We start from the raw sequence: 21,635 nt of genomic DNA, 5'->3' as shown, positions 1-21,635 counted from the left end.
CCTAAGTGAAGCATTTCCGTTTGCAAATAAAGATATTTCTAAATTGCACTCCTGTGAAAAAGTAAAACTTACACACACTAGAAGGGCGGGGATTGGGGTGCAGTGCTTAACATGAATCATAGCCAGCAAGCTTGGCAAGTGACCTTCGCGGGCTCCAGAAAAACATAACCTGGGAAGCAGAATAGGAACATGCAAGATACTAGTTAGTCCAACATTGTTTCACTGGTCTTAACTGGCCTGATCCAAAAGCCTAATGCGGGTCTTGGGGAAAAGGCTGCTCTAATGCAAGGCTGGGCAAACTTTTTAGCTTGAGGGCCACATCTGAGTAGGCAAATTGTATGGTGAGTCATAAATGCTCGCTGCCCTGACCTCCTCACAGTGGTGGATTAGCCATTGGGCCCCAGACAAGTGGGGAGCTCCAGAAAAATGGGTGCTCCTGTGCTGCCATTAGCCCTGGCCTCCCCAGCTGGAGAATGGGGTTGGAGTGGGGCAAGTCCCAAACCATGCTCTCTGGTTGCTGTGGCAGGCAGAGCTAAGCAAGTGCCCAACTACGCTCCTCAGCTCCCAGCCCCCAACCATGCTCCCGATCTGCAGCAGTGGACTGAGTGGGGACTGCACTCACTGGCTGCTGTGGCAGATGGAGAGGGTCACGCCTCCGGCCACACTCCCTAGCTGTGGGACCTCCAGGGCTGGATCAACAGGTCCAACAAGCTGGATGTGGCCCATGGCCTGTAGTTTTCTCACTCCTGTTCTGTTGATTAGGGTGCTAGTCTGGTACTTGGGAGATGGGGGTTCAATTTCCTGTTCCACCACAAACTTTTTGTGTGCCCGTGGGCACAGCATTTAGGCTCAGCTCTTCAAAGGTATTTGCAAGCTACCACGTACCTTTGAGGAGGCTCTGGGCATTAGACTCAATCTGGCTCAGGACTCTTCTGTAAATATGGGGCTAAAAGAACTGCCTACCTCACAGTGATGTTTTGAAAATAACTTCATGGGCTTTTGGATACTATAGTGATGGGAGCCATATAAATATTTCAGATACAGCCAAAATCAACCATCTTTCCAGTGACTAGTGGGCTTTGGATCAGGCCCAGTATCTATCAAAGTTATATTTATGAAGTACATCAATTGTTATGTGTTTTTAAATGTCCTCAAGTTTGTCAGGTCTCATGACATTTTGAGAGCACTAAGGATTTGGCCAAAGCACTAACAAGATGAATTGGTATCTCTTTTCTGACGGATGTTTGTATTTTATTTTTTTAGAGAGCTCATACATTTCTGTCAAATTACAAATTTAAATAGACTATTGGAAAGATTCTGGTTCCAGTTCCACCAGCGCAAATGCGCTTCAGGGGAATGGGTTTACTCTGGATTTATGTCCAAGTCACTGAGATTGGAATTTGGCCGTAGAATCCTCATTTTTTTCAACCTATTTTTTTTTAACTAAGCATAGTTTAGCTTGTGGACACTGAAACTTTATTATTGTAAAATTATATTGACTACATATTTAGACAATATTTTACTCTGAGTACAAATCATTCCATCACAGCTGCAGTCATTTCCAGTACACCATCAGGGCTCTTTTGCAGGAGATCCTGCTAGACAGTATTACAGTTGCTGACCAAAATGGAACATAATTTAATGCATCTAATGTGTCCAACACTGAGATCAAGTTCGGTAGCACACAAAATGCCTCGCTACCATTGATGTAGCAAATTAAATTAAAACATTCCCTCCCCAAATTAGATAATGTTCATAAAATTGTACTCCAGCTAACCTTGATGAGGTAAAAAGGTATCCATTTATTCCTCCAAATGTAGATAAGGCCACTGAGACTGGCATAACCCAGGAAAAGTAGCCCAGTAACTTTTCACCAAATGTCTAAAGCAACAGAAGGCAGAGAAACTGAAATAAACTGCACAACACAGAACTGAAATTAAAGTGTATTTTAGGCATCCATGGAATGGTTTACTTACTACTGCCACGGCATTGGAGGACAAGAGCTCTTGGGGTGACATGGCAGTGAAATATGCAACGTTGGTGAATGTATACACAAATGTCACCAATGGGATGGATATGAATATGGCACGAGGTAGGTTCCTAATAGAAGAATCAGGAGGCTTGATAAGAATTTGTATTCACATATAACTGGACTGTACCACCCCCACCCTTCACTTGTCCCTCTCATTCATGGCAACCGTGGGAAAGTTTACATCCAGATCTGTGTTTTACTGCCCTTATCACTACCTAGAACAAAACAAGAGAAACTTCACTCTTTCGTCCCCCTCCTCCTGCCCCATATCTGCACTCCTCTCAGTAGTTTGACATACAGGCAGTCCCCGAGTTACGCAGTTACGAACAGGGCCGTTCCTCTCCCTGGTCTCCAGCAGACCAGGGAGAGGAAGCAAAGCGGCGGAACACGTGGGCAGCGGACAGGGCTGTCCGCTGCCCACGCGCTCCGCGGCTTGGCTCTGCTTTGCCCCCCCCCCCATCTCCCTGGTCTGCAGACCAGGAGGACGGGGGGGGGGGGGGCAAAGCAGAGCAAAGCCGCGGAGGACGCGGGGAACAAAGCCGCGGAGGACGGGGAACAAAGCAGAGCAAAGCCACGGAGCCCGAGGGCAGCAGGACAGCCACGGCGCGTCTGGGCTGTCCCGCTGCCCCCGTGCTCCATGGCTTTGCTCCGGACACCTGTGGTACAGCAGCTGGGGCACTGCCAGTTGGTCCCGTAGCGCCGCTCTGGGCGCTACTGGACCAACCCGGCAGCACCCCAGCTGTTCTGCCCCAGGCGTCCTGATTCAGCCACTGCTGGTCAGTTTCAGCAGCGGCTGAATCAGGACGCCTGGGGCAGAGCAGCTTGGGTGCTGCTGGGTTGGTCCAATAGCGCCGAGGAGCGGCGGCGCTACTGGACCAACCCAGCAGCACCCCAGCTGCTCTGCCTCAGGCATCCCCAAGTCAGCCGCTGCTGAAACTGACCAGTGGCTGACTACAGGAAGCCCCTACCCTGGGCTTCCTGGAATCAGCCGCTGATCAGTTTCAGCAGCAGCTGACTTGGGGATGCCTGGGGTTCTTAAGTTGAATCTGTATGTAAGTCAGAACTGGCGTCCAGATTCAGCCGCTGTTGAAACTGATCAGTTTTAGCAGCGGCTGAATCTGGACGCCAGTTCCGACTTACATACAGATTCAACTTAAGAACAAACCTACAGTCCCTATCTTGTACGTAACCCGGGGACTGCCTGTATTGCAGTTCTGAGAATACTAAAACCATTACAGGGCTTCATGTATATATAGATTATAAATCCATGTAATGTAACACAGGATATCACCACAGAGCTGAATCCATCAAACAGAATTTACAACATGGCTATGATGGAGATACCAGAAAGCTGCTTCCTCTTAAAGAATTCCCATATATCTTCTATATTATGTAAGCTATTACGGTGATAAGTAACAAAACAAACAACGTTCTGTAAATTTAATTTAGCTTACATGAGGCTCTGTTTGATAAAAATGATACCATGGAAAAAATGGACTTGCCTTTTTCTCTCAGCCTAAGTTATTCATTGAGAAACATACCAAGTGACAGAAGCATTCTATGGACTCAGAGAGCTCTATAGGATGTACACTTCATTCAGGCTCTGATTTTGTTCTTTGTCCAATAAGCAAAAAGATTAATAAATAGTTTTCACCAATGAAAATAGTATTTTATTTTGTAATACTCCTTCAAAAACTATATAATTCTGTTGCAAAACTTCCAGAGAGCATCTCTGACACTCTATTGATAATCCATCAGTTTAAACTATGTGCCAGATGGTTTCTTTTTCTACAAGCTGAATTATTTTTCTTCTTAAACTTGTGCATTTGACAGCAGTGTTCATTGCCTGCTGCAAACACTATGTTAACTCTTTCCGATGGCTCTTTTTTACTCAGATTAGACCTCAAATTAGTCTACACTAGTTTACTGAGATCAAAACTTTTCATCCTTCAGCTAGGACATTGTGGGTGTTTGTGAAAATATTTACAGTTGCCTTCCATACCTGCCTCCTTTCCCTCTTAAATCCTTCAAAGATTTACAAACATGCATAACATGAACATATCACTACTTACACAGGTAAAGTTAAAACATGCATTTAAATCTTTGCAGGACTGAGGCTGTCATTTGTTTCCATCCAGAATGAGTAATACCTGAAATTACATCTTGCTTAATTGGGGAGAGGGGTACATGTGCTGAACATCCAGAACTAACTGCTTTGTGAATTAATCAGTCTACTAGAATCACTCTCCCTCTGGCTTTTCAAACATGATGGGGGTAACTCATGTCAAAGCCTTCACTGTCAGCACCAAACCTGATGCCAATCACTCTTAAGAACTTCCTCCCTACAGCCAGCAGCCACGCTGCACAGACCTCAGAAGAGGGCAGATGCAGAAGTGTTAAATGGAGGGGGTTGAGGGATGAGGGAGGGGAGGGGAGGGGAGGGGAGGGGAGGGGAGGGGAGATGCTGCCTCTTCTACAAAAAGACAATTTTAATCTCTTCCTTGTGTGTTCTCTTTGGGGAAAATGTTGTTTGAAAAACCAAGACCACAGACAAAGTGTTTTGGTATTAAACAGATCTCTCTCTCTCTAATGTAATTTAATGCGGCATCCCATCAATGGTATAGATTAATATATTAGGTAGTTATGTTTGGTGCCATTAACATATAAGTAATAGATAGTTATGTTAAGTCCCATTAATATAGATTGATATATAAGCAATAGACAGATCAATAGTGCCATTATGTCAGTGTTGCACCTATATGATCTTTGCTCAGTGAGTGCTTTGTATAAATTGATGGGCCAAAAACAGTCTTAATTTCAGCACCTTCATTTCTTTAGCTTGCCCCTTATGGGATCTCAAAAGGCAGGTGATAACCTTAATTACCTTTGCTTCAAATATGTATAGACATTTAATGATGTCAATCCTGCTGCGGAACACACTGTGCATGGCACCAACAGACTGATTCCATTGCCTTTACCACAAAGGTATTTGGGTCATATGTAAATAAATACTTGCCTGCGGGGGTCAACTAGTTCTTCTGTTACATAATTCAAGAAATTCCACCCACTGAATGCAAATGACCCTTGAAGAAAAGCTAATGCTAAATGTCCCACAGATAGAGACCTCCAAAAATTGAATGCATTGCTTGGTATCAGTTCTTCATAGTTTCCTATTGACAGAACAAAAGCAAGAAGTTAAGTCAGAAGTGCAAAATATTTTGATGCTGATTGGTGGAAGTGCCACCTACCCGGGAAACCAGAGCATATTTTCAGAGAGTTGTAAACTTTCCAGAATTGTGTCCATTCAATTTTATATTATGTTTGTTAATCTTAGACTATGCTCCCCTGGTTTGCACCCCCGCAAGCTGGAAAATTTTAACACCTAATGCTTCTTTTTAGATTCTCGAACAAAACAGTTCTGGGACACAGTCTTGATGGTATGAAATGGTCATAGCTGGACTGACAGCTCCCCCAAAACTTGTGTGACCCCAATTGACTTCAGTGGAACTCTGACAATTTATACTAGCTATTTGCGTCTGATGTCCTAAACTCTTTTCTGAATGGAGTGAGTGCCCCCTCTACAGGAACTCAGGGTTCTTCAATAACATTCAATCTACTACAAAAAAAAAAAAAAAAAAAAAGAGAAAAAAAAAAACCAACAACAACCCAACAACAACCACCTCCAGGGTGAGTGTAATTTTTCAAGCTGTGGGGCTTTTTTTTTCTTCCCAAATCTGGAAAGTGGTGGTCTCATGTAATTCTTTCAGTTAATTGTTAATACGGTACAGTATTTCTGTCCTCTCTACGTGACCCATTTCACACATACTGAAAACATCATAATCCCTTGTTCTGTGCTTTTCATTGTGGCTTTAATCACTAAAACTCACACGCACTCATCTAACTTTACTCATCGCTTCCTGGGGAACTGGAACGACTCGTATACTTAAAGTTAGGCAACTGATTATGCTGCTTGTTGATTTGAGGCCTATATTTCTCAGGATTACTGCATACAGAGTTCATTAAACGTAATTTAAAATCTGAGGAACATGTCTCTGATAAAATTACTCTATAAATCTACCTCATGAGATATTTCTCAATATTTCAGTTCAGCCCTTTATTAAAACAACCATTTTCTTTGAGAGAGAAATTTGTATAAGGATGCTACAACTTATTTCTGTACTATGATACTTGTTTGATAATTACTTATTATACTATGTTATGAAGAACACTTCCTTTGTGATTCTTTCCATATTTGGAAGGAATCCTGTAATTTTCAATCAACTGCAATTAACATTAATTATTTTCAGTTTAGTCACATATACTTGAACCTCTTCAATGCAGCGAACCCTGGGAAACAGGGCATGCCTGATTAAAGATTTTGCTGGCCGAGATTGGGGGGGGGGGGAGACGGAGTGCTGTGGGGTCTGAGCATGAGGAGATGGGTTGCATACCTGGTGCCTGCTTCCAGGTGCGTGCATAGCTCTGCGTTCCCTGATGCTTGTAGGCCCTGTATCCTGATGCTATGGGAGTAGCCGGGAAAAGCCTCAGGGGAAGCTGCAGTTCCCCTTGCTGAGGAGGAGAAGGAGTGGGAGTGTGCAGCACCATTTCCTCCTCCCTCCCATATGTGTTCCCGGGTTAGGGACACCCAGAGTACAGAGGTTCTAGTTTATTAATGTCCGCCTTACCCAGTGGTTGCAGAGGGGTAGCCGTGTTAGTCTGTCTAACTGGAAAATCTTAAAAAACAACAAATAGCACCTTAAAGACTAACAAAACATATAGATAGTATCATGAGCTTTTGTGGGCACAGCCTACTTCTTCAGATGACTGGAGTGTTGGAACTTTGCTAGGCCCTGCTTGAAACTTGTCCTCCCACACAGATCAAGTAACTTCACTAGCTACTTCCTCATCCAGTTTCTTTCAAATCCAACTGCTTGCTAATTGTATTCTGTCAGCAGTGGAAGTAATAAGCCCTCAGAACTCTTCTCTAAGGCCTGCTAAGGACTAGGTCACAATGGGATGGGTGCAATAGGATTCCAAAGAGAATTTAATTTCACCAATAGTACAGTACTGATGTTTAGGCTGTCTCAGTGAGTACCTTTAAAGATCTGTATGAAGCCCATTGTAATGATAAGGGCCAGGGCTAACAGTTTTCCTGCTGTGAATATATCCTGGATGCGAGTTGCCCATCGAACGCTGGAGCTGTTCACCCAGGTCAGGAGTACTAGAGAGCAGAAAACTGAATTCAGTGGAACAAAATTTTGTATATTTCAGAACATTCATTTGCAAAAGCTGAGAAACATAGGCTGCTAGTTGCCTATCAGCAGACCAGATGAAAATCTAGCTTGGATTTGGATGGATCAAATGAGCAGGATTAACTCCATCCTCAAAAACTGCCTGTTTCAGAAGGAAGTTTGCCACAGCTTTATCCCTGCTGAGTCATCAATATTCTGCCAGTCCCAGCTGTGGAGGGACTTCTGTGTGAACAGAGGCATGTCTACACCACAAAGTTAAGTCAGCCTAACTTCCATTGGCATATAGCTGCCACAGTAATTTTATTGCTTGTGCGTGTCTACACTTTGCTCCTTGTGTCAGCAGTGTGCGTCCTTATCAGGAGCACCCACTGAACTGTCAGTGTGGGGCATGCAGGATAGCTTCTGAAAGCCAATAACAGTTGATGTTAGTAACATTGTGTCTACACTGACACTACCTTTACCTAACTGCATTGATGTTAACTCTGGGTTTTTTTGTGAGGGGAGTTATTAAGTTGGGGTATGTCTACACTACAGAGAAGATCAAAACTGCTGCTGTTGATCTTCCAGGGTTCGAATCAGCAGGTCTAGTTAAGACACGTTAATTAGAACTGAGAGGGGCACTCTGGTCAATGCTAGTAGCCCTGCTTTCACGAGGAGTAAGTGAAGTTGAAGGAAGAGCTTTCTCTCTTCGACTTCCTACAGTGTGGACAGCCCCAAAAGTCGAGTTAAGGTACTTGGACTTCAGCTACATAATTAATGTAGCTGAAGTTGCATATCTTAACTTGACCTTATCCCGTAGTGTAGATATACATGTAGGCTGTGTCTACATTGGCACCCCTTTCCGGAAAAGGGATGCTAATGTAGACTTCGGAATTGCAAATTCCGCGGGGGATTTAAATATCCCCCACGGCATTTGCATTTACATGGCTGCCGCTTTTTTCCGGCTTGGGGATAAGCCGGAGAAAAGCGCCAGTCTAGATGTGATTCTTGAAAGTAGGAATAAGAGATCCTCTGGAAAAGGGCTTATTTTCCGGAGAATCACGTCTAGACTGGCACTTAAGCCGGAAAAAAGCGGCAGCCAAGTAAATGCAAATGCCGCGGGGGATATTTAAATCCCCCGCGGAATTTGCAATTCCGAAGTCTACATTAGCATCCCTTTTCCGGAAAGGGGTGACAATGTAGACACAGCCGTAGTGTTGTCAATAGGAACACATTTTTAGTGTAGATACTTAGGTCAGTTTAAGTTGCCTTATGCTGACCTAACTCAGTAGTATAGACCAGGCCTGAGGAGAAGTGGTGAGTCTCTCATCCCTTTTCACAAAGGTTTGCTCCTGTCTGGACCCCTAGTAGTTAAGAACTGGTGGCATTTTTTTTACACACACACACGACTTGTGAAATGCTACCCCATTTGTCAAGTTAGCAAAAACGGCTTAAACAGAGTAAAAGGTTCTTAGCTACTCATACTGACCCCCACCCTTTATTCATCTTTCAACCTGAACCTCAAAACATCAGTTTATACCTAATCCAGATTATACCTAATCTATCGTCTCTTTGATCTATTCTAATTCTTTGAGGAATATATAGGGTTGACAGCCTTCCAGGATTGTCCGGGAATCTCCCAGAATGAAAGATTAATTTTAATTAAAGCTTCTGAAATGTGATAAAACCTCCAAGAATATGTCCATCCAAAACTGGCAACCCTGGGAATATACCATCCCATATTACTCAATGAAAATATAAATAAAACTCAGCTGAGCCTTGTGCCTGGTCCAGGGGCAGGAAAAACTGGCACAGAAGAGCTAAGGATCCTCTTCCCTTACCTATGGCCTGTCCTCTGTGTGCTGCTTTGAGGAAACTTTGCATGATATATAGAACCTCCCCATCCAACCTGCACCATAATGGAACAGCCTTGGTCTTGGTGAAAATGGAACTTCAGTGACCATTGGGGTGGGGATGAATTTACCCCTAAGAGAATATTAAACCTCTTTGATGTAAACATGATCTAAACTTCTTATGAGCATAAAGAACATTAGGAAATACTCACATAGACACACGATGGAGAGGACCCTGGAGGCATTATAAGGTGGGATACAGTTAGGGAACACCGGTTGTAGAACATAGTTTGAAAATGTCAATGCGATAACAGCCAGGCTGGTGGGGTACATGATAAGCACTGCACTCCATAACAGCAAAAAACTGTATTCACAAGAAAAACAATTGGTGCTGCTGTTATGCCAGTAAGACTCATTTGACTGTACAACAGTTTCATAATCTGATGACTATCTTTACAGAGGTTTCAGAACGAGGCAGCTATTTTTCTAAACCACATCAAAACAATCAGTTATCTGATTCCCCTCCATATTTCTCTACTCTTATTTACCCTCAAGCTGGGGTGGTTTTTTTCATTTAAATTTGATGTGATGTAACACAAAGTTTAAACATGCACACAACAAGAGGTAGAGACATATTCTCAGCACAGTGAGTTAGCTTTGAATGTCACAGTCAGACTACAATCAATGGATAAATGCTGCCCCTAGAACTGAAAAAGATGTGTTCTAGGACGATGTGTTACCACAATACACTCTTTGGTCTTTCATCTTAAAGTTGTCCTGAGCATGGTTTAAAGGCTACAGCAGAATTTCTGAGCTATACTCCTAGCTGGGCCACAGATGCTGTGGATTTGTGGCAAGTTTCTGCCTGCCCATTAGATATAGATGTTTCTGGTTTTTTTGGTAGCCCAACCTGAGATATGCAGGACCTGAATAAGAGCACCTAAGCATCCACAACTACTACTGATTTCAGTACTAGCTGAAATGGTTTGCCTAAAATTAGTGAATACTTTTGAAAATGTAGGCCTTTACGTTCCTCACTTGCTTCCTCTGTGGATGGGGATAAAAATACCTGCCTCACAAAGGTGCAGGAAGGCTTAGTTGAGGTGTATAAACAAAAAGTATTATTGATGGTATATTTTGGTGTCCACTGACCTTCCTTTTTGCAGGAATTGAACCTTCAGGTCTCCTTCTGAACACTTCAGAGGCAAATCCTTTGGTCAGATTGAGGCCCACAGATCAATCTAGCTGCCAGAACTTTTCACATGTTCAGTGTTTTTACTTTAAGAAAGTAACTTAAATTGTTTTTCTTATCAATTGGATAGGAACTATATGTAAGATGTTATCAGTGTAAGAAGATGAGATACTGCTGATTCTTTTATATATATATATATATATATATATATATATACACATATATATATATAGTAGTGGAATGCACAACACAGAATGTTTCCCAGCCACCTTTTCTGGGTGCTCTCTTACAGGCTCTTTTTTCCCAGCTGCCTTTCTGTAGCTGGCCCTTTAAATTTGGCAGAGCAAAGCAGCTCCAGCCCTAAAGGAGTCATTTTTCAACTCATTTCTTGCTGCTACTCCCTTTTTTGTAGCTGGTAAGTGCTCTTCATTCCTAGTATGTTTGTTTCCCCCTTTTTGTTCCAGAGGAGTATGGCATGTTCTCATGCTTTCATTTTCTTATAAACTGCTGTATCATTAACTTTGCAAATCAGCTAGCACATAAAAAAACTTGGTTACATTCCCAAATGACAAAATTTGCTTTAAAAACCTTTCAGCATTTATCTCTCTCTTTACTTTCTTTGAGTGGCTTTTCCCCTCCTTTTGCTATAATTTCTATCACTTTAAAGGGTCTAACTCAGCCAAGTTCTTTCACACTGTTTATTATTATTTGCATTAACTGATCATGTAGGAGTGCCAGTCATGGCTCTGGATACAATTGTGCTAAACCTGGTACAGCCACAGAATTTTACTACATAATTTCTAGCCTGTGGCTGTGTGAAAAAGTACAGCACCAGAGGATTATCTGTGTGTTGGTAATTGTCTTTGGGATGTGATTTTTACTCAGTCATAATACTTTTAAAAGAAAAATTTAAGTTTTTTTGGATTCTCTCATAAGGAATTTATTTGGATTACAATGTTAGAGTCCGACAAGAAAATAATCAAAGATTAAGAAGACATAAAGATTGAACTAATCAGTTGTTGACAATGCTGATTGCTGACTCACCTGGTCAAACTGTTTTCCTCTCAAACCAGCCTCTGCCTGTGTGTATGCAATTTTGATAGGTGTGGACTTGTGTGAGTGCATGGTAGCACTGACACCTGTGTGTGCAAGGACTGAAATGTTTGTGAGTAAAACTCATAAGCTTTTCCCATGAATTTTCTATCATCTTCAAGTACAGGAGCGAATGCAGCAAAGTCTACATCAGGGTGTGTGCCGGTGAAAATGCATATGCCCATTCAATGCACCCATAACGTGGAGTGGACATGACTTAAGTTGAACTTAGGTTGAAGTGAGACAGGACTTTTTTGGACATAACTGTGTTTAAATGTCTGTATTGCGAGTGAAATACATAACCTGCCTAATTAAAGAACAAGGCAAATGGTGAAAGTGTCAGTTTTATCTTACTAAGAGTTCCAGTCCTGTCTTAGGAGGGGATTTTAACCAAAATGGATAATACAAAAAGGTCAGTTGTGAAATAAGAAGGGGCAGTTGGAGCAGATACTCAGTCAGCAGTTCTGGCTGTTTACATGGGATGGAGTTCTCCTGAGAATTGATTTGCGTGTCTGAGAACATCAGGAAAGCAGAAGCTGGAGCTTTATCTGATAAACTGTTGGGATTGTTCTGTAATTCACTACTCTGGTGGAATCAGAGATGTTGAAATCAGTCTTGCCTTACCAGAGCGGAGAAGGAGTCAGACCTTTTAGATAAAAGAGGTTTAGGCAGTATAAAATAAGAACTAGGGCCCACAAGTGTAGGTTTTTGTTTTTTCTAGTGGGTGCTCAATGTGGCCCCATTCCAAGGCTCTGCCCCCTTCCCTTGAAGCCTTGGCCTCGCTCCTGCTCTACTTACTCACCTGTCCTTTGCTCCCTTTTCTCAGCTCCCTGTCCCCAAGCTCCCTCCCAGCCTGCTGCTGGCCCCCCAAACTCCTCCCAGCCTCAAAGCCCCATGGAATAGCTGATCCATGGCCAGCCCCAAAGCCCACCCAGCAGCAGAGCCGGCCCAAGCTACAGGCTGACCAGGGTACTGCCCAGGGCGCCCCATTGTAGGCAGTGCCGCCAGACTGGGCGGGGATGGGGGTGCGGATGCGCCGGGCACCCAGGGCGGGGCTGTGCATGCGCCAGGTGCCCAGGGCTGCGCATGCGCTGGGCACCCAGGGGCACTGGTCGCCCAGAGAGGCAGAGCCGTACATGCGCCACACTCCCGGAGGTGGCGCCACGCTCCTGGGGCCTGGGGTACACGAATAACTTGGGCTGGCCCTGCCCGGCAACTGTGGCTAATGAGTGCTGAGCACCCTCTGCTTTTTTCCACTGGTGCATGAGCCCCAGAGCACTCATCTAATCAATGCCTATGCCAGGGCTACTCAACTTTGGAAGCCCTGGAGGCCACAGTGATACAGCAGACGCCGTGGTTGCATATACATGCAAATAGCTTCCTTCACACAATGCCCTTGCGCTCCCAACACCTCTTCCCTGGGGACTAGAAACGCGGGCAGCCTGTGTCTGTTCCAGCCAGTCATCCGCTTGTGTTTTTCAATGATCACACTGCCTGGGAGATGCCTCACCATTGTGGAGCGTGTTCTCAGTAGAGGCCATGTTCAAAGGATCCCACCTGTGAGCTGTATGTTGAGCCCTGTGCAAACCCAAAACTGCACGATGGGCCGCAAACAAATGGGCTGCATGTTGAGTAGCCCTGGCCTATGCTAAAGCCCCAATCCTCAAAGTTATTTAGGTACCTAACTCCCACTGAAATCTGTTGGCATAATGTGCCTAAATACCTTTGAAGATCTGGGCCTAGGGAAAGTATAGCTGTTCTTGTCAGTGATTTAGAGGGATAAGATTAAGGAGCCATAGCCCTCTGACCCACCTGCCTTTTGTTTACAGTGAGAAATTGAGAATGTATGAATTGCAGTTGGAAATGTCAGCTGTAGGAGCGGCTAGCAGCAGTTGAGGTGCCTGACTGTCTCCTGGTTATTCATAGGAGCCAGCTTATGGTAACAGTGAACAGTGCCCGTCAGAACGTTTCCTTTAAGTAGTCGTCATGTCCTGGTGAACAGAGCAGCAGTTTGGGCATCAGGAATTCTCAAATCCTAATCCTGTCTTTGTCACGGAATGTGAGGCCTAGAACAAATTCCAGCCTCTGTGGGCCTCATTTCCCCCATCTGTGGGGTAACGCATGCCTCCTCAGGGCATTCTGAGAAACACTTTGTTAATGTTTGTGAAATGCTTTGGAAATGAAAAGCACAGTGGAAGTGCTGAGTATTATATTTATTGCTCTTAACTCCTCAGCGTGCATGATAATTCTTGCTTGGTTACCCTCAGGAGAATCCTGGAGGAAAGAGACAAAATTGTTGAGGAAAGTGTCATTTCCTTGTGGACTCTTCCTGAATGCAATTCCTATATTTTCTTGCGTGTGAGGAATGATTTTGTGTTTGAGGGGACTCAGATATACTGCATGACGTGACGGGCAAGACAAGGTTTTGGGGGTTTTGTTTTGTTTGGAAACCTTAGTAAGGGCCCAACCCTGCAAAGTGCTGAGTATCAATCTCAAATGGTATGGCAATCAGTGGGGTTTAAGGGCACTTGGCACTGCTCAGGATTGGACCCTAACTGGCTTGTAGGATCCTGTGTGCTTGAAAAACACAATACACTGTCTGGAACAGGAAGGAGGTCAGGAATGGAGAGGAACTCAATAATAGCAGGGCTGGAGTCAAGTTGTTTATTAGCATGGTTAATCCGTATCCTGAGCAATTTTGCCATTTGCTAACATGACCCTGGAGACTGTTTTGGGGCTTCCACAATAGCATGATCTTAACAGATAGCTGTCTGCAGCCTGTGGGGCTTTACACAGGCTTAAAGCCCAGGGCTACTTTCTTCAGGATAGAACTCTTATCTGCAAAGCCGGTTGGAGCTAGTGGTAAGGTTCTAATTGACTTCAACAGACATTGGATCAGGCCCTTTCCTGTTTGAGAGGAACTCTGTTGTAAATGTAAATCTTCTGGGGCTTTTACTAATGTATTACATTTGGACAGCTTTGTAACCTAAGTAAAAATATTGTTCATTCTAGGCCAAAACTGAGTGTTATGCAAACATCCCTGTAGATTAATTCTCCTCATCTACATTTTAGAAACAAATTAAAAATGTATTGAGATCAAACATTCTCTCTCTTTGCATTTGGGTAATGAGAGCCTAGTGGATTTAATAAAACAGTTATTGAATATATAGACTCAGAGGCGTAGCCGTGTTAGTCTGTTACTTTAAAAACGAGTAGTTCTGTGGTACCTTAGAGACTAACAAAATGTTTATAAAAACTTAAAAAACAGCAAATAGTCTATCAGCACCTTAAAGACTAACAAAACATGTAGATGGTATCATGAGCTTTCATGGGCACAACCATTTCTTCAGATGACTGGAATATTAAAAGTCCAGATCCAAGAATAAATAAGGGAAGGGGGGTGGGAAAGGTGGGGGGAAAGAAGAAAAAAGAAAATAAATAGTGAATTATATTGTTCAAGTTACAAGAAGCTGATGATAATTTGCACCTCTTTAAGTAGCCATAGTTTGGTTGGTTACGTCATTAGGATGTGTGTCATTAGGTAGTGTGCTAGCCAGCCAGTATCTTTATTCATTCCTCTCTGATAGGAATCAAACTTGTAAATGAAGTTAAGTTCCAACCCTTCCCTGTGTATGTGGCTTGTGGAATTGGCCTGAAACAACATGGTGAATTTCAGATCCAGGCAGGTTAAAGTTTTCTCCAATAGGTTTTTGTGTGTTGCCTTTTCGGATATCTGATTTGTGTCCATTAATTCTTTCCTGTAGAGACTGTCCATTTGCACTCATTTGAAGGATTGGGTTTTGCCCACGAAAGCTCATGATACTATAAATATTTTTGTTAGTCTCTAGGGTGCCACAGGACTATTTGTTGTTTTGAATATACAGATGTACTATTTGTCAAAAATGTATCCCAATGCTGAATTTACAGGTCAAATAAAAATGATTTATACAAATATCCTTACATTAGAACGATTTTACCTATTGATATTTAAGAACGCACATTAGACACTGCGGGTTTTGTGTGATTACTAAGGAAAAAGGTGGCACAGTCATAAGCATGATTTTTAAAGATGGCAAATGGATTTGGAAGCCGAGTTCTCATTAAAATTAATGGGAATTGAGTGCTCCACTCCCTTAGGGCATAATTTCCACAAACATATTTGTAAAGTTCTCCAAATATGGATCTCAATCAGCTTGGCCTTAGAAATTCATCATTTTGGTGACTTTGTCCTAGGAGTAAAAGCAATTTACCGTTCTTATAGGTACAGTTGAATCCAATTCCAGGCCCTCAGAGCAGGAAATTGTGGGGGAGGGGTTGTGACATGACAGTACCAGAAAGAAATTTAAGTGTGGAGTGGAGTGTAGGGGGCTCAAGGCAGAGAGTTGGGGAGTGTCAGGGAGTGTGTGTGTGGGAACGGGAGAGGGGAGCTCAGGGCAGCAGTCGGGGATGTTGGGTGTGCAAGAGTCAGGGTTTGGGGGTGTGGGGAGGGGCAAAGGCAGAAAGTTGGGGTATGTGGGGAGAGTGCAGGAATCAGGGTTGGGGAGTGCAGGGGCTCAGGACAGGGGGCTGGGGAGTGGGTTTGTGTAGCAGGACACTGCTCTTCCTCTTCCCATCACTTGTCAAGGAGCAAGAGGAAAGTGCACAGCTCACCTGTCCCCTGCCCTCCACAGCCTGAATCAGAGGAATGCAGCAAACTGTACTTCCTCTGTCTCCTTGACAGGAAGGGGAACAAGCAGCATCTGGATACAAACCTTGGTGGGAAGGGAAGCTCAGGTATTCCTGGACCAGAGTCACCCACCATATGCTGAGCACCATCCTACCACTGTTTCTCCATCTCTACCCATGTCCAATGCTCCTTACTCCTATTTGACCCATAACAGCTGCCTTTTGTTTGTCTATTCTTCCCTGGCTTTTAAGTTGCTTCCACTTCCCTCCACTCCTGGCCTGATCAGGATTCCCTGCTGGCACCCCATTTTTCTGCTGACCAGGTTTCCCTCTCAGATTAACCAGTGAGCAGACTCGGTTGTGATAACTGAGGCCTACAGGGCCTAACTGTGGGGGAAATGGACACAAGTTTATAACGTATTAATGAATGTTGAAGGGAAAGGTGTAAAAGGAGGACAAAGACCAAATTAATCGAACCAAAAAGGCTTAGTGATATAACTCAGTGATTGTTAAAATCATGCCTACTAAAAGAAAGAAGAGTGGGGCTCAAAATCAGTGGACTAAAATTGATGTGTTGGAAATTAAGCCTAATTAGTGGACAAAATAACCAGGGTTGGAGACACCACTTTCTTTTCGGGTACTCAAAAAGAGACTTCTGGGAAAAATTAGCAACCACAATGCTGGCTGACTGAAAGTTGGGAGACCAGGAAGAAAAGGGCTTCACCATTATGACTGCCAACCCGGCACCTCCTGGGATCCACAGTGACACTCTGAGGCCTGATCCTGAGAGATGTCCTGAGCAGACTGGGCCAAAGAAAGGGACTCAAATGACATTACCACTTCCACTGTCTTCAGCTACATTCCAAAAACCATCTGGGGTATAAGCTTTAGTTACCCCCCCATGTGTTCTTTTCCTTCCCCACATAATTTTTCTACTGTCTCCCTCTCTCTTTTTTGCTTTCTGCTTCATAAGAGTTTTCTTTAGTTGCCCATGACTATTTATTCTGCAGCGCCATTGTAAACCTTTAATTGGAGGAACAGCTAAAAGCAGTGTCCTAAAACAGCTTGATGCTAGTACAAGTTCCAGGTGTCAGAGTGGCTGATAAGAGCATATGCCAGGCCTGTGTTGTTCTAGCAGCAAGACTGCAAATGAGAATCAACAACAGATAGCTCTGTTTTCCATCTTTGCTATTCTTTCCTCAATCCATTTGTGAGTATTTGTCTTGTTTTGTCTTTTAGGAAACAAGATCAGATTCTAACAGTGACAATAACGGCTCCAGCCCATTTCAGCTAACATTTTATCACCCTTCATCCCACAAAAAAGGACAGTTTTTACCATCTAAGGCCTTGCCTTCACTCTTCAGAAGATTGACGCTGCCACAATGGAGCTTCTGGAGTTTGATTTAGTGAGTCTAGTTAAGACTTGCTAAATTGAACTGAGAATGTGCCCCTGCTGGTGGCTGGTACTTCTGCTATGTGAGGAGTAAGGGAAGCCGATGGGAGTAAATGCTCCTATTGGCATACCACTATGGGGATGATGTTAAGGTAAACTGACTCTAGTTACGTATTGTACATAGTTAGAGTTACGTACCTTAAGCCGAGCTTCTGGGTCTAGTGTAGACCTGGCCTAAGAGACCATCAAACTGGGTTTTTAATCCCTCTAAAAACTATTTATAGTTAAAAAAGGATAAACAATGAATACTGTTAAAATGAATGTCTTACTAAATACTTAGTTTCAAATGCTTTAACTGTTTTCCTTCCTTCTTTTGGAATCTTTAATAAAATGATCTAAAGGACTACCGGTATGTTATTTTCCATAGTTCTAAGCAGACTGAGGTCTTTGTATGTCAAATCCTGTCCTTGTTTAAAAGTGTTAATACTGTACAGCTTCAGGGTCATGATAACAACTTTGGTCTATATAATCCATCAAAAGTACGGTGACAACTCCCACAACTGTCTGCAGCTATGTCATGTCTGTATGCTCCAAGCAAGGGGGTCAAGACAAGCTTTAGAAGGGCCCTGGTTTCAGGTTTCTAGTGGGAAGAAATTCACAAACAAGGGAAAAAAATGGAGTTAGCATTAAAGTTGACAAAGGATCAATAAACCTCAGAGGGGTAGCTGCGTTAGTCTATAACTTTAAAAACAAACTTAAAAAACAAGTGGTTCTGTAGCACCTTACAGACTAACAAAAATATATATGTAGTATCATGAGCTTTCGTGGGCACAACCCACTTCTTCAGATGAGTGAGGAAGATGATGTGTCCACAAAAGTTCATGATATTATAAACATATATTTTGTTAGTCTCTAAAGTGCTACAGGAGGACTACTTTTCTGGAGTTTTTTTTTTTAAAGGATCAATAAGTTACAGCAAAATTGTTAAATAACAAATGTTTGAAAGGCAAGAAATTCAGAGTTGTAGCTGGCACTGGTGCCATAACTGAATATTTGTTACTGAATTTAATTATTCTGAATTTCTGACTTGCCAATTATATTTTGCTAATTCCAGCATTCTGACAATACCATAAATATTGGGTCCATTTACTGTGCTAACATATCCCTTCATCTGGGGACATACCCTGAATTTTCTTGGCCTTGCAGTATGATGAGTGGAACTAGACAGGGAAAATCAGGTTTCATGGGAATCCTAGTTCAATGGGGGAGCAGGGGTCTCATGCTGAGTCTACTTTGGTAGCTCCCAAACTCCAGAGCAAAGGCATTTACCGCAGTCTGTTCAGAATACTCAATACCAATCTCTTTCCTTCAACTCTGCCTTCCTTATTGCTAAGAAAAGCAACTTATTTCTTTAAATCAGACAATGACTTGATGGTAATTTATAAGATGTCAATTACAATGTCATCTCTCTGAGTGGTGGCTTTCAAGGATTCTTTATATGCTTTGTAATCTCTGGATATGCGGAATCTTTTCCTTGTTTAGGTCCCAGGTATTCTGGAATGGAATTCTTTCTCTACTAGGAAAACACCAGTGTGGCATGGAATGCCGGTTTGAGAAATAACAAACTTCTTGGCATTTACAAGATTTGTTTTAATTTGGGTTGTCAGTGTGGGTTTAATTATATAATACATTGTGCTGATGTCAGTTTTTTTTTGTTTTCCTCTGAGTTCTCTTGGAAATTAAATTATGACTTTAAGAGGAGCAGAGTAAGGCCAGCATTGAGTGCTTTAGAAAATTAAGTCCTCATTATGGAGAGACTTTGAAAGGTACCACGGGTAGATAATTGCCCAACTCCTATTGAAAGTCAGTGGCTAACCTCTGCTTAGAGCCTGTGAAAATCCCTGTCTACATCTTCATAGATTTTGCCTCAAGTGAAATGATTTTATAAAACAAAAATGTGGCACCCCTATAGTTTCAGTTATGGGGCATTATCTAGTAGCTATAGTTGGGAGACAAGGAATAAAGGACTCCTGGACCCTACATTGACGACTTAAGTCTTGAAATTATTGCAGCGCCAAATTTTGAAATAGAGTGCTATTCTGAAATGTCTCTTAATCCTTATAGAATGAAGTTTACAGGGACTTTGGAATAGTGAGCCCATTATTTTGAAAGGTATCTCAAAATAATGGGCTTGTTTAAAAGATGTGGAATATCTATTTTGGGATTCCACAAGGATCCTGAAATAGCAATGCTGTCTCAATGCACCCTTAACTACTCTCCCTCATTTTCCCTGTTTGTGTTATAATACTTACTTCTCTTGCACGGGGTTTTGAAACTTTCTTTGAAAAGTCTTTTGAGAAACTCTGGTGGAAAGCTTTCCAAAAATCCAAAATATTATTCTTCCCTATCTTCTCCAAATCAATTTGTCTTGTTTTAGAAGGCCAGACTTTCTAGTTACTAGAGATCATCAGACATAACAGTGGTTTGTCCTTGATGGGTAATCTACACAGTTTCAAAGCCCAAAGACAGGGCTGCAGCTGTATATTAAATGCTTATTAATATTTCTTCAACTTCTTTTGATTAAATTAAGCTACATTAACAGTAAGAAACAACAAGCAAAATTACTATACCAGAAACTAGAATGTTTGAAAACAACAAGTGGTCCTGTGGTACCTTAGGCCTTGCCTACACTACAGATAAGAACAAAGAAGCTGCAGTTGACCTTCCTGGGTTCGAAAGAGCAGGTCTAGTGAAGACATGCTAATTTGAACTGAGAGGGTGCTCCTGTTGATGCTAGTAGTCCTGTTTCTACAAGGAGTAAGAGAAGTTGAAGGGAGAGTATGCTCCCTGTTACTTCCCGCAGTGTGGACACTGCCAAAAATTCGAGTTAAGGTATTTCGACTTAAACAATGCAATTAACATAACTGAAGTTGCGTATCTTAATTTGAACTTATCTCCTAGTGCAGACTAGGGGCTAAAGACTAACAAAAATATATAGTATGAGCTTTCATGGGCAAAACTTATTTCATCAGATGATGAACTAGTGTAGAAATTACAGAAACAAAGTTATTTAGGGGAAAAAAAGCTCCCTGTCAAATGTAAGACTGGTGCTAATGAGGCTAATTAAGTAGGCTGGAAATGTCCCATACCTAGCTTTTGATGTAAAAATACAGTGTTAAAGGCAAGGGAGATTGGCTTTATAATGTGATATCCAGTTAATGTCTTTGTTGAAGCCCAGGGAAACAGTGTCAAATTTGCAGATGAATACCAATTATATGCTCTTGCTGTAATTGACTGGTGAAATTCCTTTGTAAAAGAATGGCTACTTTTAAACCCATGATTGAGAGCCTAGGCAGGTTAAAATGTTCTCCTACAGATTTATGTGTTACCGTTTCTGACAACTGATTTGTGTCCATTTATATTTTGTCATAGAGACTGTCCAGTTTGGCCAATATAGATGGCAGAGGGGTATTGCTGGCACTTGATGGCATATATCACAATAGAGGAAGTGCAGCTGTAAGAGCCCCTGATCTTGTGGCTTATGTGATTGTCCTGTGATGGTGTCGCTTGTGTAGGCATGTGGACAGAGTTGGCAACGAGGTTTGTTTCAGGGTTAGGTTCCTGGATGACTGTATCTGAAGTATGATGTGTGGCTGCTGGAAAGTATTTTCATTCGGTTAAGAGGCTGTCTGTAGGCGAGAATTGGCCTGTTTCCCAAAGCCTGTATGAGCGAGGGATCATTTTCCAAGACTAGTTGTAGACTGTCAGTGATGCGCTAGAGGGGTTAAGCTGGGGACTGTTGGTGATGACCAGTGGTGTTCTGTCCTGTTTCATTCTATCATTTTCATCATCATGGTATCCGGGTGTCTGAATAGCTGAGGCTATATTTTATTTTTATAATATGTTATTGATGCATTCACAGTCAATAAACATATTCATATAGGCAGAGGTGGAAACTAGTCAAGGGATTATAAATAAATATATTTTGGGCATTAGATAAAACTTTTCATTCACACCCATGAATGATACCAAAAAGGAAAAAAAAAATTCCAAAAGGCACTTGGCACTAAAGAAAGAGGAAAGGAGGAAGAAATAAATGTAAAAGTCATGTCATTGGCTATGTTAGAAAATTAAAACTCCCATAGAAGAGAATCTATAAGAGGAAGGTTTACTATTA

General features: G+C 42.4%; 1 protein-coding gene and 1 long non-coding RNA gene across 2 annotated transcripts in view; one reads left to right on the top strand and one right to left on the bottom strand.

Annotated features, from left to right (window-relative positions):
- Positions 1-21,635, bottom strand: part of SLC7A10 (solute carrier family 7 member 10) — a 101,657-nt gene that overhangs the window by 9,928 nt on the left and 70,094 nt on the right. The window contains exons 3-8 of the mRNA XM_006114933.4: positions 9,329-9,480; positions 7,128-7,253; positions 5,049-5,202; positions 1,977-2,100; positions 1,778-1,881; positions 73-169 (exon numbers count right to left, since the gene is read on the bottom strand). Of these exons, the coding sequence (XP_006114995.1) occupies positions 73-169; positions 1,778-1,881; positions 1,977-2,100; positions 5,049-5,202; positions 7,128-7,253; positions 9,329-9,480 (757 nt within the window). The remainder of the gene's footprint in view (positions 1-72; positions 170-1,777; positions 1,882-1,976; positions 2,101-5,048; positions 5,203-7,127; positions 7,254-9,328; positions 9,481-21,635) is intronic.
- Positions 10,178-21,635, top strand: part of LOC142831067 (uncharacterized) — a 176,137-nt gene continuing 164,679 nt past the window's right edge. The window contains exon 1 of the long non-coding RNA XR_012906688.1: positions 10,178-10,723. This is a non-coding gene — a long non-coding RNA (uncharacterized LOC142831067). The remainder of the gene's footprint in view (positions 10,724-21,635) is intronic.

This window comes from Pelodiscus sinensis, chromosome 12 (genome assembly GCF_049634645.1).
Source record: "Pelodiscus sinensis isolate JC-2024 chromosome 12, ASM4963464v1, whole genome shotgun sequence".
Lineage (NCBI taxonomy): Eukaryota > Metazoa > Chordata > Testudines > Trionychidae > Pelodiscus > Pelodiscus sinensis.
This window is presented reverse-complemented; position numbering and strand designations above follow the sequence as displayed.